Source organism: Drosophila grimshawi, unplaced genomic scaffold (genome assembly GCF_018153295.1).
Source record: "Drosophila grimshawi isolate 15287-2541.00 unplaced genomic scaffold, ASM1815329v1 contig_1377, whole genome shotgun sequence".
Taxonomy (NCBI): Eukaryota; Metazoa; Arthropoda; class Insecta; order Diptera; family Drosophilidae; genus Drosophila; species Drosophila grimshawi.
Genome location: NW_025062900.1, coordinates 10,713,495 through 10,729,191, shown reverse-complemented (window position 1 = coordinate 10,729,191; position 15,697 = coordinate 10,713,495). Strand labels below are relative to the sequence as shown.

Below are 15,697 nucleotides of genomic sequence, written 5' to 3'. Positions count from 1 at the left end.
AAAAATCTCGTTAAAAGAATTTCAAATTAAATAAAGATTGATTTCTTTAAAATATTTACTTGAAACATGCCCGAACAAACTAAACGACTGCTATGGGAGACTTGGGCAAAGTTATTTTTACTGATCATTGGCCATATTATATGGACTTACCTTATTTGGAATGATAGCCCCATTTGACTTTTTCCAAAACGAACTCAAAGACTGATTCCCGTTTTAATCTAATTCTGAATTCCATATTTATTTCCCAATCGGACTTTTAAACACAGGGGGAACTTCCATTCGTAGAAACCACAAACACGACTTTATGTCATCTCTTAGTACAAAACTGCCATCAAAATATCATATCACCTCATGCCAAAAAAAAAAAAGAAAGAATACAAAAAAGATACATTTGTGAAGAAATTAAAATCAAAAATAATATTCTAAAATGAATTTATATAATGCATAGTCAGCGGAGCCAAGAGCCATATGTGTAGCTTTACTTAGTGCCCTAGTTAGTATCTTAATCATAGTATATTTATTATATATGTAAAATTAGTTAACATTTAGTTGTATAAATACAAACCGTAATGTGATATTTAAAATTGAAAATGTTGTCTTTAATTTGGAACTTGGAATTTCGGATCAACCACCCATGCAATATATTTACAAATGACTATGTTTAAATCATCATCTTCGTATCCCGCTCAGCGAAGGATCTAAGACAGCGCCAAGTGCTGTTTACCTGTTGACGGTTTGCACGGCACTCAATCACCTCCTATTTAGAGTTTTGGTTTTGGTTTTGTGTCGGAAGTCGGAACTCATCAATCGTGTCGGCAAACTGCTGTTTTGACTGTTCGTTGCATTTGTGGGCGTTACGCCCTCTACTTAGCCAGCTCAAGGAGTTTGTTTGTAAGTTCCCAAGGATAACCGAAACAGCCGTAACAAATATAAAACGTCAAATGAGTTGAGCGTTGTGGAAATTGTGAATTAATGAGCCAACTGGCTGAGTAGACTTTAAAATATACTCGACAGATATTGTAATATTTGCACTGTTTAACACATAATATTGAACTTTTGTTATAACATTTAACACGAACAAATTATTTATATTAAATCTAAAATCTAACCCGTAAATCAAATAAGATTTAACTACAGAACTTTATTAAAATACTTTATGCATTTATACATTTCTATAGAACTAAGAAAGAATTTTTATTTTATTGTGAAAAATGTTCAATGTAAAAGACTATTATTAAACTTCTCATTGGGTTCAAATTTGGTTATCAAAACTTAATAATTTTATAACTTCTCTGGGCCTGTTCAAATTCTTGACTTTTACCATTTGATTTATGTTTTTCTTTAAATAATGCAACATTTTTTAAATAAACCTTTTGTGTGCCACAAAACATTTTATAAATTCAGAAAAATACTTGCAGCTATTGAAAGTGAAATTTGCATTCATCTGGAATTATATATTATTATTGATTTACACAATTATTTATAGATTTCTTATATAATAAAAACCATTGCAGTATAAAGAATGCATTAATTATTTTTATTTTTCATTTAAGAATATATTAAAATTATTACTTAAGATAAGTATATACAAACTAAACGTTAAAACTAACAGCCTTTAAAAGTTGACACTAGGTTCAAGTGTTGCTACAACATGCTTCCTGGTTGCGTTGCCCTCCCCCTCCGTCAGTCTGCTTCAGTCGCCTTCAATAGTCTCGTGAGAGAAGCGTTAGCAGATCCCCAATATACGCCTGGGCCATTTGCAATGTTTCGTACTTGGAGAGCCGTCGATCGTGACCCAGTGACGGAACCACATCCCTCAGCTTATCGAAGGCATCATTCAGGCTGTTCATGCGGCGACGTTCGCGTGCATTGGCAGCCAGGCGGCGCTTCTTCACGACCTCCTTGCCACCACCTAGCTCCTGATCTTCAAGCTCTAAATATTCTTGCGAGGATGCCTTTTGATAGGCATTTCTTTCGTAGGGCATGCTACGTGAGGTTCTCTGCCAGTATTTCGCTGCCTTCGTTTGGAATTTGGAGGCGCCACTGGAGGCCATTTGCTGCTGTTGCTGTTGCAATTGCTGCTGCTGAGTTTGTGTGCTGAGCATTTGCTCCAATTCCAGCACCGCTGGCATCTCGTAGTACAGCTCCAGGGAGCAACTATTGGTGCCATCGGAGAGACTATCAGCACTGCCACTAAAGTCCTTATCCTGCTCCTGACACATGAGCTGCTCCAGCTGCTGGTGCAACAGATTCCCATTGCCAAGAAGCAAATCATCTGCATCCATCTCCGTTGCGTGACTTTCCGCACTGTAGTAAAAGTGTTCGATGAGCTCGTTGTTCGTCAACATGTTGCAAGTATGTTAGTTAAAGGATAACTGACGCAGGCTCCGACAGCAGAAGGCCTTTAAATAGTCAGCAGCAGGCAGTGATCAACGTTGATTGGCTTACAGCCAAGAAATGCTCTTACCTGATTCGCTGAGCGGCTTCTGTCTCCCAACTGATCTTGTTTTCTTGTTCCTTGTTTGTTGCCTGGCTACCTACGACAGCCCGTGCCCTAAAATTGGCTTGCGGTCAAAACGTTTAATTGCCACTTCGGGTAGATTCTGCCACAAGGCAGCAGCTCTCCTTTGTTTGACCTGACATTTGCTACCGTCCCATAATTACACTAAAAAAAAACAGCATCAAAATGACACTTGAAAAGATACTTAAAAGTAACAGTGTGCAATTTTCCTAAGATTACGAAACTCATTTTTACCATCTGGAGAAAGTCAACAATCATAATCAATCATAATAAAATGTGAACATTTTTCCAAAACTTCAATCATAATATTTTACACGATTTATGTGGACAACTTTTGTGAAATATAATATATATTTGTTACTAGAAAATGATTACTTTCTTGTAAATATTAATGACAGTGATGCATTTTTGTTGTATGCTGCAAACTTCTTTTGTATTGCAGCTCCAATTGGCTTTTTATAATGCATATGAATTTATTTAATGTTATATGTCAAACAATTGTTGCCAAGGTCAATCATGGCTCAACAAAAGATAAAAGACGCCTTATTTTCTTTTGTTATGCGAATACAAGTATTACTTATATGTTTATTGCTGCTTTTTTTTGGTAATATGGTCCCATAACCGCATTGTGGGCCATCAGTTTTAGCCAGTATCCAAATTACTTTGCATGTCTGTGGTCACCCGATCGAAGGGATCCTTCAGTAAGTGCTTTGCGCTAAATTTCTCCATTTATGCGAATTTGCATTCAAGTGTGGTATTATTGTTGCACTACTTTCGATTTTAGCCATTGTATTTTATTGGGTCACAAATAAATATTTACTGAGAAAGAACAAACTGAAGTGATCTTCATAAGATCAAAACTCAACATAATACAATTACCTGGGAGCACATATGAAAAATGATTGAATTTGTGTAAACAAATCGGAAAATGTGAACATTGTTGTAACCAATCATTTAACACAATTAAAAAAAAGGAGTTCATTTTTGATTTCATTTAAGTACGTTTCCTGTTAAGACTTAATCAGCTTTTTACAGTTTGGCAATGAAACGATCGCTTCAAAAATTTAGCTGAATGAATTTGTGAATCCCAAAGGAATCCAATATTTGGCACCCCGTTGCTGTTGCAACTTGTTAAGCTTATCAGTTGCCCACTTAACACTTCGATTTCCACTCGAGCCGAAGAATGAAATGGATCGTGGAACTGTGTGTTTTGGGCGCCCATTTACCGCTACCATTAAATGCTTATTAAGATAAGTTTGTGCAGTGTTGGGCTCGCGTAAGTGTAAAAGGACAAAAAGATTACCCAACGGCAGTCGCAATAGAGTCATAAATGTCACAGGACGCTCTATTTATGCGATGACTATTTATGATACTCATCAAATAGGGTTGCCGCTCAAGGAGCTACCTGCCGTCAGCCGAAGGACCTTTCAAGGGGTTTTTTCTCTTGTCTCGTGTTTGTTTTCCAAATCACTGTTAAGTGTCAATAAATTCTCATAAACGTTGCAATTGCCTGACACATTCCTTGGGCCTATCAAGGAGCCTAACGGATATGCTGATATGAAGAGCAGCGAGTGGAGTTGGGGTTACTAAATGGGACGTTTGCCTTAAGTTATGGCATCAGTTTCAGTTCCAGAGAAGCAAGGCGCATTCTTTGAGCACGCTCTAGAAATTAAATGACAATTTAAATTCCATAAAAACGTTTACATTCAGATTTAATTTAAGTTAATCCTTAGAAAATGTTAATCCAAAACGCGACACGCTGTCTGGGAATGGTTCAGGCACAGCTGGTCCACAGAAAGCAAAACAAATTTACACGGAAAACATAACCAAAATATTATATATATGGTATATTTAAGTCATAATGCTCGAATATTACATGGTAATTTGGCTCAGATCTTAGTTGAAGTTCTTCTCACAACACAATAGAACAATAGAATAAAGATCACTTCTCAGGGCATTGTCTGTGCAAACAAAAGAGCTATGTTATTTAGGCCCTCGCCAGACAAGTGCAATTGGCAATTGCACTTGGCAGTTTCCCAGGGACAAAAGACTCGGAGTCCCAATGAGTCGAATGAGTGACAAAGAAACAATCTCACGCAATACTCGAACACAATACTTGTGGACTGATAGAACAATACTTGTGGTCTAATCGCATTTTCGCAATTTAGCGCCAACGCATAATCCGCACAACGAAAACGATTAATCTAAGGGAAGCCAGAATGAGGAGAGAGCGAACACGCATGGGATTATCATCAGTTGGCCTATTGTTGATCTGATGGATGCCCATGGGTTTGACTTTCAACCAAGCACCGCCTACTTAGCTATTGTTGCTATTTTGACAAGGACATGCAACTGGGGCAAGTGTTGGGCGCAGGTAAGCAGGACATGCTAATTGGAAATTTCCCTGCAGCCAACCAAACAAAAATAGAAGGCGTTGTCGATCTTTAGCTGAGCTCAGGTTAGGCAAACCCAATAATTAAGCCAGTCCTTTCGCTAGAAATTGCAGCATAATATCAAGTTTTTCTGCGGTCGCGTGGCACATCGATCAGTGGGTCATCATCATCATCATCATGGTCAGGATCAGAAGCCAGCGAGCGTCAAGATCAAACGTCACGATTCTTGATGTCCTTTTGTCGGCATGGCTGCGATCTGATCTTTGTGTGAAATACTCTGCATCATTTGTACATTTTAGCCATGCTCGGCGCTAGACGCGTCCTCTGTTTTGGAATTGTTTTGGCCATTTTCTTTAGAAATGCAGCCAAGTGTTTGAATTGATTTTCAGTGTGGAGTTAATTAACCTTTCGTTGCGGCTTCTTGAAAGTGTGCTCCAGGATCACTCACAAATGGAATGTGGTGCATAATGGATGGCTTCAAGCCGAGAATTGCATCAACTGCATGATATGCATTTTCTCGAGTATCGCAACTCTATTACGATCTTTGTCTTTTTGTTTTATTCACTAGCTCAACTGTTTTAGTCATAAAAGCTAAAAAAAAACATCGGAAATATTATCATCTTTTTGTACACTATGCGACAAGGGGAATTCCTAAAATATATATTTTTTTGGGGAATTTACTTTCTAGAAAATCACAAATCTAACTGCATACAGAAATTAAAGTAATGTCATAGTAAAGTCATAACGCTAATTTTATTATACTTGAAAAGAAATGAATACATTGATGTAAGTGTATACGTTAACATACGGGATTGGTTATTCACATTCACTACATAATATAAATAAATATGTATATATTTATATATATTATATTATATTATTGTTAAAAGTCTGCAACAGTAATCAACCGACTGTGAATTGCACCAAATAAATATAAAACTAAAAGCTACATGATATCTATGTTTTAGCGTAACCAAAATTAAAGGTTTTTATAATACTTTCTTCTTCTTTTCTTGTCATAAAAAGAGATAGGTTCTCGAATCACAAATCGTTTTAATATCGAACTGAGAACAATTTGGTCCGCATATCTGTTTGGTGTTAAATGGAGTGTAATATTATGTATATTGATATAAAAGTATGTGTTAATTTGAGAATTACTGATATGATAATTGGTACAAAGTGTTTCGATGATATTAGAGTTGTTGTGATTGTTGTTGTTGTCGTCGTTGTGTACTAAGCAATTTAAAATAAGTTACAAGTGGTTGTACAAATATGCTTTACTACACAGCTTTCAGCCTACTCACAACACACACAACTACATAATAATTATAAATTATAGACATACATATCTATATATAGGCCCTAAGGCACTTAACAGATGGAAAGATAGAGAGCAAACGGACGAACGAACTAACGAGCTAAATTTGATTGAATCCGGTTTTTATATATAGTCGGCTTCATTTTGTATATGTTTGTATATGTTGGGAGTATGCAATGCATTTTGATATCACTGTGCGCCTACAATCTCAACAGCGAGAAAAGTCACAAGAGACGGAGGGTGCATGGGAAGTTGGGTGCTTAAAGCGTTGTCGACGTCACTGTGCTAACGCCATGCACCAGAATCGTTGGCGGCAGATCGGCGGTTAATTCGGTAAGTAGCTCCACATAGTTGGCGCTGCGATCGTTAAAGTCCGGCAATGTGGGTTTCGGTGGCGCCGCCAAATAGATGAAGGATAAGGCCGTTTGATCGGAACGATCGCGTATTATTTGATTCACACGCTGCATGTAGAGCAGCGAACGATTGAATTTATCCTCAGCGATTTCATCGCCATCGTCCAGCAACGCATCGTCCGCTTGGGCCGTAAACTGTTTGAGTATGCGTGCTTGTTGCGTGAATTCCGTATCTCGACTCCATTCCTGTATCTCCAAAATGTCCGCCTTGATGCGCAGCTCCTTTAGCGATTGCTCCAGCTTCAACTTGGAGAACACGTCCATTTGTGGTGCATGCGTATCGAAGGTGCTGCGTTGGCAAATCAAATCATAAGCTGCAGTTGAATCAATAAGCGATTTAATTTCATTATTTACCTTATGGTGCGCGACTCATTTGTCTCGCACAGAAAGATGCGCACACGCAAGTGTTTCCATTTGGCCAACATAATCACAGCCAATTGCATCATGAACAAGGAGACCACATCGAAGGGATCACCCGACGTGGGATTGAATACGTTGATGGGCCAAACATCAATATACTTTACATGCTTGCTTCTGTAAATTTGGAAATGTAGTTCGTAAATGTTGATTGTGAATTTTAAATGATTCAATCATTTTTACGCACATGGCTATAAAGTTCTTGTCCAGGCGCTGGAAGTTGCGGCACAGGCACAGATTCTTCTTCATGCGCAGCGTATCGCAAAGGATATGCACATATTCCTGCACCTCAAAATGTTTCGTTTCGCCATCGTGACGTATGGGAAAGTTATGGGTTTCACCCTCGTTAAAGCCATCCGTTTTATAGGGCGATGTGCCACTAAAAATTTGTTTGAAATTATTACAAATTATAATTAAATTGAAATTTCCAAATCACTCACTTTTGAAAGAAATCCTTGGGCGCCTCGTTATCATAGAAGCCCAAAATAATCGTGTTTGGCTTCATCGCACCGATACCAGACAAACGAATCAAATGATGAACACCCTCGCGTATGCTGCGACTGATGGTAACCTCGGTGAAAGCCTTGACACGCATGTGATCGAGGAATAACCACCACGGCTGGGTATCGACGGCATCCTCGGCGCCACTGAAGTCGCCCAGCTTGACGTGGCCAATGATGTAGAGGCCGCTCTTCTTCAGATCGTTGACAAAGTCGACCAGTGGACAGCAGGAACGTGGCGAGGAGACCAATAGCAGAATTTGTGGACGCCAAAATTTGACGTGATCCTTGCGTGGATCCAACATAAGCAAGTATTTGCGCACCTAAAAATAGTGTAGGAAATGAGTGACTTTATTTTTTTGTGGGTGTATATAAATTTGTCTACTCACCTGATGAAACATCAACGCCTGGGAAATGGAGCCCCACTGCGCCGAATGCGTAGCTGGAGAGAAGAGGTGCAGTGCAATGACCAGGATCAGGCACAATATAATGCTTGAGGATGCGTAGATTGGATTGATGACAAACATCATGATAAGCGTGCCCAGCAGACCAATGAGACACGTGTGCCACGTGAAGTATTTGAACAGTGGCCGAAAATTGGGAGCACCCGTCAGCTCAATGCCCAAACACGCAAGATTAGTGGCCAAATAGGAGAGCATAAACAGCACCGAATTGATCTGGGCAATGAGATTGAACGAGCCAATCAACAAAATACACTCGACGAGCACCCAACTGATGACGACAGCACAAATGGGATTACCCTTCCAGGTGCCACGAAGCACAAAGTTAAGCAGTGGACCAAAGACCTGATCCTTGCTGAGAGCCTCCAAAATACGACTGGAGCCAATCAGATTGCTCAAGCCCGTTGAAAAGGTGGCCGTCAAAATGCCAATAGCGGTAAATGGTGGCCAGAGATTGACGGGCATCAGGAATAGATAACTATTGCGCATCGTCACCGACGGCGTCGTGCAGCTCATCAGGAACGACAATATGACGTAGGCGACAAAGGTGAAGCCGACGGCGGACAGTGTACCCCATGGTATACTCTTCGAGGGGCTCTTCAGCTCACCGGACATATTCGCACCGGCCATAATGCCCGTAACGCCCGCGAATAGCACACCAAATGTGGTTGAGAAGTCCGCAAATTTGCCATTTGCTGTATAATCCGGTCCGTAGTGGGAGCCCAGGTTATCTCTCAAGGTTGTCGCATTGAGTCCCGTATAAGGTAGATATGCAATCACTGAATCATTGCTTTTATTGTAGATTGTGTTCGCTAACGGCACAAGGATCTGTTGAATACCGAAAATGTATACAGTGTCTCGCAGTTCAACTGGAACAGCGCCTAGCAAAATATTTAAAGTGCAATAACTTTTAAACAAAACAATAAACGCAAAATGTTTAAATGCCAATTTGTTTTATGTTATATCACGTTTGAAAAGGAAGCTTCAGTTTTTATTAAAATATTAAATAATTAACTGAAATTAGTCAAAAACTGAAAACATATCCAAAATACATGTCAAAGTTTTTTTGGAACAGTCTTAGAAAAGTAACATATTAGGCGTATAAAAACTTAAATAAGGATGTTAATACTTAGTATGATATCCTTTACCCCTAATAAAGTCCCTTAACCTATTATTCATGGAAGATACCAGCTTCCGGGTCGTTTCTGGACTGATTTTGCTCCACTCATCCAGCAGAGCATTCTTGAGATCGGATCTGTGATTCCGGATGTTATTTTCGAGCAGAGCCCACAAATTTTAAATAACATTTAAATCTGGAGACTGGGCCTGTGGAATTATCATGTGGAGGCAGTTCCAGATATGCCAAGACCGTACTAATCCGGACTTATTCTTGGTTGTTGTCGTGGTAGATCTGGAAAGTACTCCGGATTCCTAGCTTCTCGGCACTTTGGAGTAAATTTTCCTTTAATATATTGAAATACACACTCTTTTCCATTGTTGTTTCAAAAAACACCAAATTTCCGACGCCGGCTTCCGAGATAGATGCCCATACCATGACACTTCCTCCGTCGTGCTTGACTGTTGCCTTTAGGATTTTGGGACTCAGCTCAGTTTTGGACTGTCGCCACACATAATTCCGTCCGTCCGAGCCAAAAATGTTGAATTTGGACTCATCTGCAAATATGACTGTGTCCCAGAACTCCAAATCCTTGTCCAAGTGGGTTTTGGCGAACGTCATCCTAATCCCTTTATTTTTTGCGCTTATAAAGGGCTTCTTCCGTGGTACTCGGGCATTAAAGTCATGTTTGCGCAGAACCCGGCGCACAGTTTCCACACTGCACTTTTTCCCCATTTCATCCTGCACCTGTTGAGTCAGTTTTGGAGCCGATAGCTTGGGATTTTCCCTTATTTTCCTGATGATCCTCCGCTCCTCCTGTTCGGTGAAAATCTTGTGTGGTGCCTTTCTGCCCTTGTCCTCTATCCGATTTTCGTCGACGAAGCGCCGAATGATATTGAATACAGTTGTGGTACTCAGATTTACCATTTTAGCTATTTGGCGAAATGAATATCCAATCCTGAAGTGTTCCAGGATCAGTTTCCGTTGTTCAATGGTAGTCCGCTTGCACATAGTCCTTGTTGGCTGGTTGCACTCGAGATGCAGGATATAACTAATCTGACTACGAAGGATTGGTCTATTTATACCAAAAATAATCAACCTGACGTAAAAAATCTGGGTTTTATGGCACCCAGGTGTCCATAACGCCATTGTTCCACATAATATGTGACCACAAATTAAGGTACTTTTTTACATAACCCGACCTAGCCGGTGGGAAAACCCCAGTTTATGGGGGTCATATAGTCATTTAGGTAGTCAATATATGTACCTGCCATAGTTCTTTGGAATTTTTGAAAAATATTGAATAATTTGTTTATGGCAGGCAATTAACTTTTTTGCTAGGCGCTGTTCCAGTTGAACTGCGAGACACTGTATATGTATTTTTAGTGGAGATAACAGAGAGATTATTGCATTTAGTTGATGATTATATTCTCAATTTTTTGTCCGACATTCGAGCATTTTAGTTTGCTTATCAGCAGTGAACTTAATGAGTCAGTATTGCGTCGCCTGTGCGGCTTAAATTATCAACTAAGTGCACAAGTACAGTGGATATTGCATTGAAATTAAATAAAAACAAAGGCTTAAAAACTAGCAAAATTAGTAAGTAAATTACTGAAAATGCTCGAAAGTTGTTTTGAAGGTTTGAGTCATAATTAATAAAATAACAGATAAACTTTCATATTAATAAAATATTTCGATGTGATTCTAAAACTAAAAACTGTGCTTAACAACCACAGTGGGGATTTCTGTGGGGCAGCAAAACAAAAGTGACCGAGACCTAAAATAATGCCATAAAATGTTATCTAGAGAACACAGAAAATTATCGAAAATTAATGAAATGAAACGAAACCGTTGCTAAAAGTTAGTGAATCTATTTCATGGGGCATATACTATATATATATATATATATATATATTTATATATAGATTGATAAGGCTGTCGCGGATTTAGTTGCATGATTGATTGGAATCCCCCTTTGCTGACTTGTATGGAGGGCATTGGTTTTCTTACCGTATGATCGGTGGCGCCAACTGCCAAAAAGCTGATAAACGTTGCCAATAGACAAACGGTCACAGTTCCCAAAATAAGCACTGACGTCTTGGCAAAGAGGGCGGCACCCACCAAACAGACCAACAACATGGACGTATTGATCATGCTGCTAACGAAAAACCGAAACCACTTCCCATCCGGCAGACCGTCTGTGCTCGCAAACAGGCCACCCGGTCCAAAGTCATCCATGATGCCTTCCGTGCAGCCCGAGATGGCCATGGCACTGCCCACTACATTTGCAAAAAAGAAGAGCGTGCCAATGGAGCCACCAAATTCCAGGCCCAATGTGCGACTTATCATGACTGAAATGGAGAGGGGAACAATTGTAAAATTTGAGTAAAAAGAACATTTCGCAAGGGATTACTCACAATAGACGCCGCCGCCTTCAATTGCGCCATTGGTGGAAATGGCACAAACCGAAGCAACCGTAAACAGCAGAATTGCATAGGCGATGATAAACTGCAGCAGGGTCACATATAGACCCGCATTGCCAATGATATAACCTAGAACGGGAGAAAGAGAGGCGAGAGAGAGAGAGATTAGAAAATCGGCGAACCAACAAGTGTTTACTCTTGTGACGTCACCGACACTCACCGACACGTATGAAGACAAGGCCACTGAACATGGACAGCGCCACCGGACTGAAGACGCCCGCAAATGTGCCCAGAGTGCGTCCGCTGCGTTCCGGATCCTGCATGCCAAACTCTACATAACCATCGCTCGATTGTGGCGTCGGTGGTCGGGCGACTTCTGATCCGCCGCCAGCGCCGAAGAGCGAACCAAAGCTGCGAAACATATTCGAGGTGCTGCCATTTCGCGGGGCCGCTATTGGAGCGGTCTCCTGATCTGTGCTGATGCTCATCGCATTCAGCTGTCCAAATGACAACTGCTTAAAGTATTAAGTCACCCACACCCACACAAGCACACACACAATAACGCACTAACAAATAAATGAGCGCTTGTAATGACGCCCACAATTGCAGCAAATTAGGGAAATTTATTTATTTTTTCTATGTGTGTATTTTGTTATTTAGGCCGCTTCACAGCGTTTGATTCTTTTGTTTGCGATGCGTTGCGTTTTCTTGTGCTCTTCCTCGGTTTTCTTGTTTTCTAGTTCAACGCGTCACCGTTTTCTTTTTTCTAGTTGTCTGCTGGCACGGAGAAATCACGCAAAACTAAGTTCCCACAAAACCCCAAAAGGGTCGGGGCTCCAAAAGAACTCAGCTGGCAGCTGAAGTCATTGGTATTTTGCAGTATTTTTTAGCATCATTTAAAATACTGAAAGTCGGAATTTTCGCACATTGCACTACAGATTGTGAATAGGTGAGCAGATCTGACTATGATTTATTTTTGAGACATAAATGATTATAGAAAATTACTAATTACATAATTGAAAGTATTCCTTGTAATTTTTTTTTGTAGCTTTTTTATTTTCTTTTTTCTTAATTTGTATAATGCTAACTGAAAGTGTCTCTGTTTGAATATTTGACCAGTCACAGTGACTGAGTCACAGTTACTTGTACTTCAAGTCACCTAAAAGCCGGTGCCGCTCATCTCTGATGAACACACATCTGTTTTGTTTTCACAAAACGTTTGACTGCGGAAAGATTTTCAATTTCTCCGCTGTTCAATTGGAAAATGGTGAATGATAAAAAGCGACGTTCGCGATCACGAGAGCGTTTCAGAGATGATCGCGTTGCAAACGCAGCCGACAGAGATCGCGAACGGGAACGGGAACGGGAACGAGAACGAGAGCGACAAAGAGACAGAGATGGCGCCAGGCACAGGGAGCGAGATGCGAGGGAGCGACAAGTGGACAGAGAGAAGGATCGACGTCAGCGACGCTCTCGCTCCAGGTAAGTAAAACCGAATTAATACCGAGATGAGATTTAATTTAAATGTTTTTTTTATCTCTGCAGAGAGGATCGCGCTAGACGTGGCGGTCGCTCTCCCGAGCGTCAGCGTCCCATACGCGAACGTTCTCGGGAGCGGGGAGGACGCAATGGCGAGCCGGAAAAGAAGCCCAAATTGGATGCGGGCGTTAAGGGTGAATCTGCAACAGGCACAGGTTTAAAGGTCGAAGATGAGAAGTTGGAGCAGAAGGACGATGTCAAGTTGAAGAAGGAACCGCTGTCCCTTGAAGAGCTGCTGGACAAGAAGAAGCGTGAGGAGGAGGCGCGCAGCAAACCCGTATTCCTAACGAAGGAGCAACGTGCTGCTGAGGCGCTGAAGCGTCGCCAGGAGGAAGGCGAACGCATGCGTGCCGCTCGCGATGCTGCCAGGGAACAAATTCAGGCTGCGCATAGCAAGCCAAACAGTAGCGGCGGCATAGCCACAGCCTCAGCAGCGCCGCCCATATCCATGCCTCCCCCCGCACAGCCCATGAAGAGCGAACAACGCGATCGTCGCGGAGGAGGAGGAGGGGATCGTGGCGGAGATCGGGGTGGCGGCGGTGGAGATCGTGGAGGCGGCGGAGACCGTGGCGGCGGCGGAGATCGTGGAGGCGGCGGCGGAGATCGTGATAGGGATAGCAAACGTGTCGAGGATCTGACACACAAGGACAAAGAAAAGGAACTGGAGGCGATACGTGAACGTTATTTGGGCATTGTGAAGAAGAAGCGACGCGTTCGACGCCTCAACGATCGCAAATTCGTATTCGATTGGGATGCTGGCGAAGACACCTCCATCGACTATAACAATTTGTACAAGGAGCGTCATCATGTGCAGTTCTTTGGACGTGGCAATGTCGCCGGCATCGACATCAAGGAACAGAAGCGTACACAGAGCAAATTCTATGGTGATCTGTTGGAAAAACGGCGCACCGAGGCGGAGAAGGAGCAGGAGAAGGTACGCCTGAAGAAGATGAAGCGCAAGGAGGACAAACAGAAGTGGGACGATCGCCATTGGTCTGAGAAGGACAACGATGAGATGACGGAACGCGATTGGCGCATCTTTCGCGAGGATTACAACATCACCATCAAGGGCGGCAAAATACCTAATCCCATACGCAGCTGGAACGAATCTGGATTTCCGCCAGAGATCATCGAAATCATCGATACGGTTGGCTACAAGGAGCCGACACCCATTCAACGCCAGGCGATACCTATTGGCCTGCAGAATCGGGATATTATTGGCGTTGCCGAAACCGGTTCCGGCAAAACTTTAGCTTTCCTTATCCCCTTGCTTTCGTGGATTCAATCGTTGCCGAAAATTGAGCGCTTGGAGGATGTGGATCAGGGTCCGTATGCGATTATTATGGCACCCACACGTGAGCTTGCCCAGCAAATCGAGGAGGAAACGATTAAATTTGGTCAACCACTGGGCATACGGACTGTTGTCGTCGTCGGCGGTTTGTCCCGAGAGGAGCAAGGTTTCCGATTGCGTTTGGGTTGTGAGATTGTCATTGCCACACCGGGTCGTCTCATTGATGTGCTGGAGAACCGGTATCTGGTGCTGAATCAGTGCACCTACATCGTCCTCGATGAGGCAGATCGTATGATTGACATGGGTTTCGAGCCGGATGTGCAAAAGATCCTTGAGTATATGCCCGTGACAAATCTCAAACCGGACACGGAGGAGGCCGAGGATGAGAAGAAGCTGATGGAGAACTTCTACACCAAGAAGAAGTACAGGCAAACGGTGATGTTTACGGCTACGATGCCACCGGCTGTGGAGCGTCTGGCGCGCACCTATCTGCGTCGTCCGGCTACCGTCTACATCGGATCTGTGGGCAAACCCACGGAGCGCACCAACCAAATCGTGTACATGATGGGCGAGAACGACAAACGCAAGAAACTCATGCAGATCCTATCGGCGGGCATTGAGCCGCCCGTGATTATCTTTGTCAACCAGAAGAAGGGTGCCGATGTCCTGGCCAAGGGTCTGGAGAAGCTCGGCTACAATTCGTGCACATTGCACGGTGGCAAGGGACAGGAACAGCGTGAATATGCGCTCGCCGCACTCAAATCGGGTGCCAAGGATATATTGGTGGCCACCGATGTCGCTGGTCGTGGCATAGACATCAAGGATGTCTCGCTGGTCATCAACTATGACATGGCCAAGTCCATTGAGGATTATACGCATCGTATTGGTCGTACGGGTCGTGCCGGCAAAACGGGTGTCGCCATCTCCTTTGTGACCAAGGACGACAGCGGCCTCTTCTACGATCTAAAACAGTGCGTCACAGCCAGCCCGGTGTCCACCTGCCCGCCAGAGCTCACCAATCATCCGGAGGCGCAACACAAACCGGGCACAGTGGTCACCAAAAAGCGACGAGAGGAGAAAATATTTGCTTAGACCCAAAATTTCGTAGTCCTTTCGGCAATAATAAAATACAAACAATTTTCGATAAAATATTCCAGATATAAGTATGTTTTTCCAACTTTCTGCCAAACTACTTCTTGGGGAGAAATATGATCAGAGTATCTTAAGAACCTATCTGAACTAAGTTCTCAGTGAAGATGTCTTTATGAAAGTTGAAGAACCAATCGAGATTCAAATTAAAGAAA

At 42.2% G+C, this 15,697-nt stretch overlaps 3 protein-coding genes across 3 annotated transcripts; 1 reads left to right on the top strand and 2 right to left on the bottom strand.

Annotated features, from left to right (window-relative positions):
* Positions 1–1,703: 1,703 nt before the first annotated feature.
* On the bottom strand, positions 1,704–2,348 carry LOC6562484 (basic helix-loop-helix transcription factor amos). The gene has a single exon (XM_001988491.1). It carries the CDS (start codon positions 2,346–2,348, stop codon positions 1,704–1,706), a length of 645 nt encoding a protein of 214 aa, XP_001988527.1.
* Positions 2,349–5,645: 3,297 nt separating this feature from the next.
* LOC6562485 (solute carrier family 12 member 9) lies at positions 5,646–12,357 on the bottom strand. The gene is made up of 8 exons (XM_001988492.3): positions 11,784–12,357; positions 11,558–11,692; positions 11,151–11,491; positions 7,952–8,851; positions 7,503–7,885; positions 7,250–7,441; positions 7,000–7,179; positions 5,646–6,934 (listed from the first exon to the last, which is right to left on the bottom strand). The coding sequence occupies exons 1-8, from the start codon at positions 12,049–12,051 to the stop codon at positions 6,493–6,495; spliced, it is 2,841 nt and encodes a 946-aa protein (XP_001988528.1). The 5' UTR covers positions 12,052–12,357; the 3' UTR covers positions 5,646–6,492.
* A 402-nt stretch (positions 12,358–12,759) lies between these two features.
* On the top strand, positions 12,760–15,547 carry LOC6562486 (probable ATP-dependent RNA helicase DDX23). Its single transcript, XM_001988493.2, has 2 exons — positions 12,760–13,045; positions 13,109–15,547. Exons 1-2 carry the CDS (start codon positions 12,828–12,830, stop codon positions 15,483–15,485), a joined length of 2,595 nt encoding a protein of 864 aa, XP_001988529.1. The 5' UTR covers positions 12,760–12,827; the 3' UTR covers positions 15,486–15,547.
* The last annotated feature ends 150 nt before the right edge of the window (positions 15,548–15,697 follow it).

What these genes read in the sequence shown, in the direction of transcription:
- LOC6562484 (XM_001988491.1), bottom strand. Translation starts at nt 2,348, where the DNA reads ATGTTGACGAACAACGAGCTCATCGAACACTTTTACTACAGTGCGGAA.
- LOC6562485 (XM_001988492.3), bottom strand. Translation starts at nt 12,051, where the DNA reads ATGAGCATCAGCACAGATCAGGAGACCGCTCCAATAGCGGCCCCGCGA. An exon ending in AGGCGTTGATGTTTCATCAG is followed by an intron (nt 7,886 to 7,951) that starts GTGAGTAGACAA and finishes CACTATTTTTAG; the next exon opens with GTGCGCAAATACTTGCTTAT. An exon ending in CCCAAGGATTTCTTTCAAAA is followed by an intron (nt 7,442 to 7,502) that starts GTGAGTGATTTG and finishes ACAAATTTTTAG; the next exon opens with TGGCACATCGCCCTATAAAA.
- LOC6562486 (XM_001988493.2), top strand. Translation starts at nt 12,828, where the DNA reads ATGGTGAATGATAAAAAGCGACGTTCGCGATCACGAGAGCGTTTCAGA. An exon ending in CAGCGACGCTCTCGCTCCAG is followed by an intron (nt 13,046 to 13,108) that starts GTAAGTAAAACC and finishes TTATCTCTGCAG; the next exon opens with AGAGGATCGCGCTAGACGTG.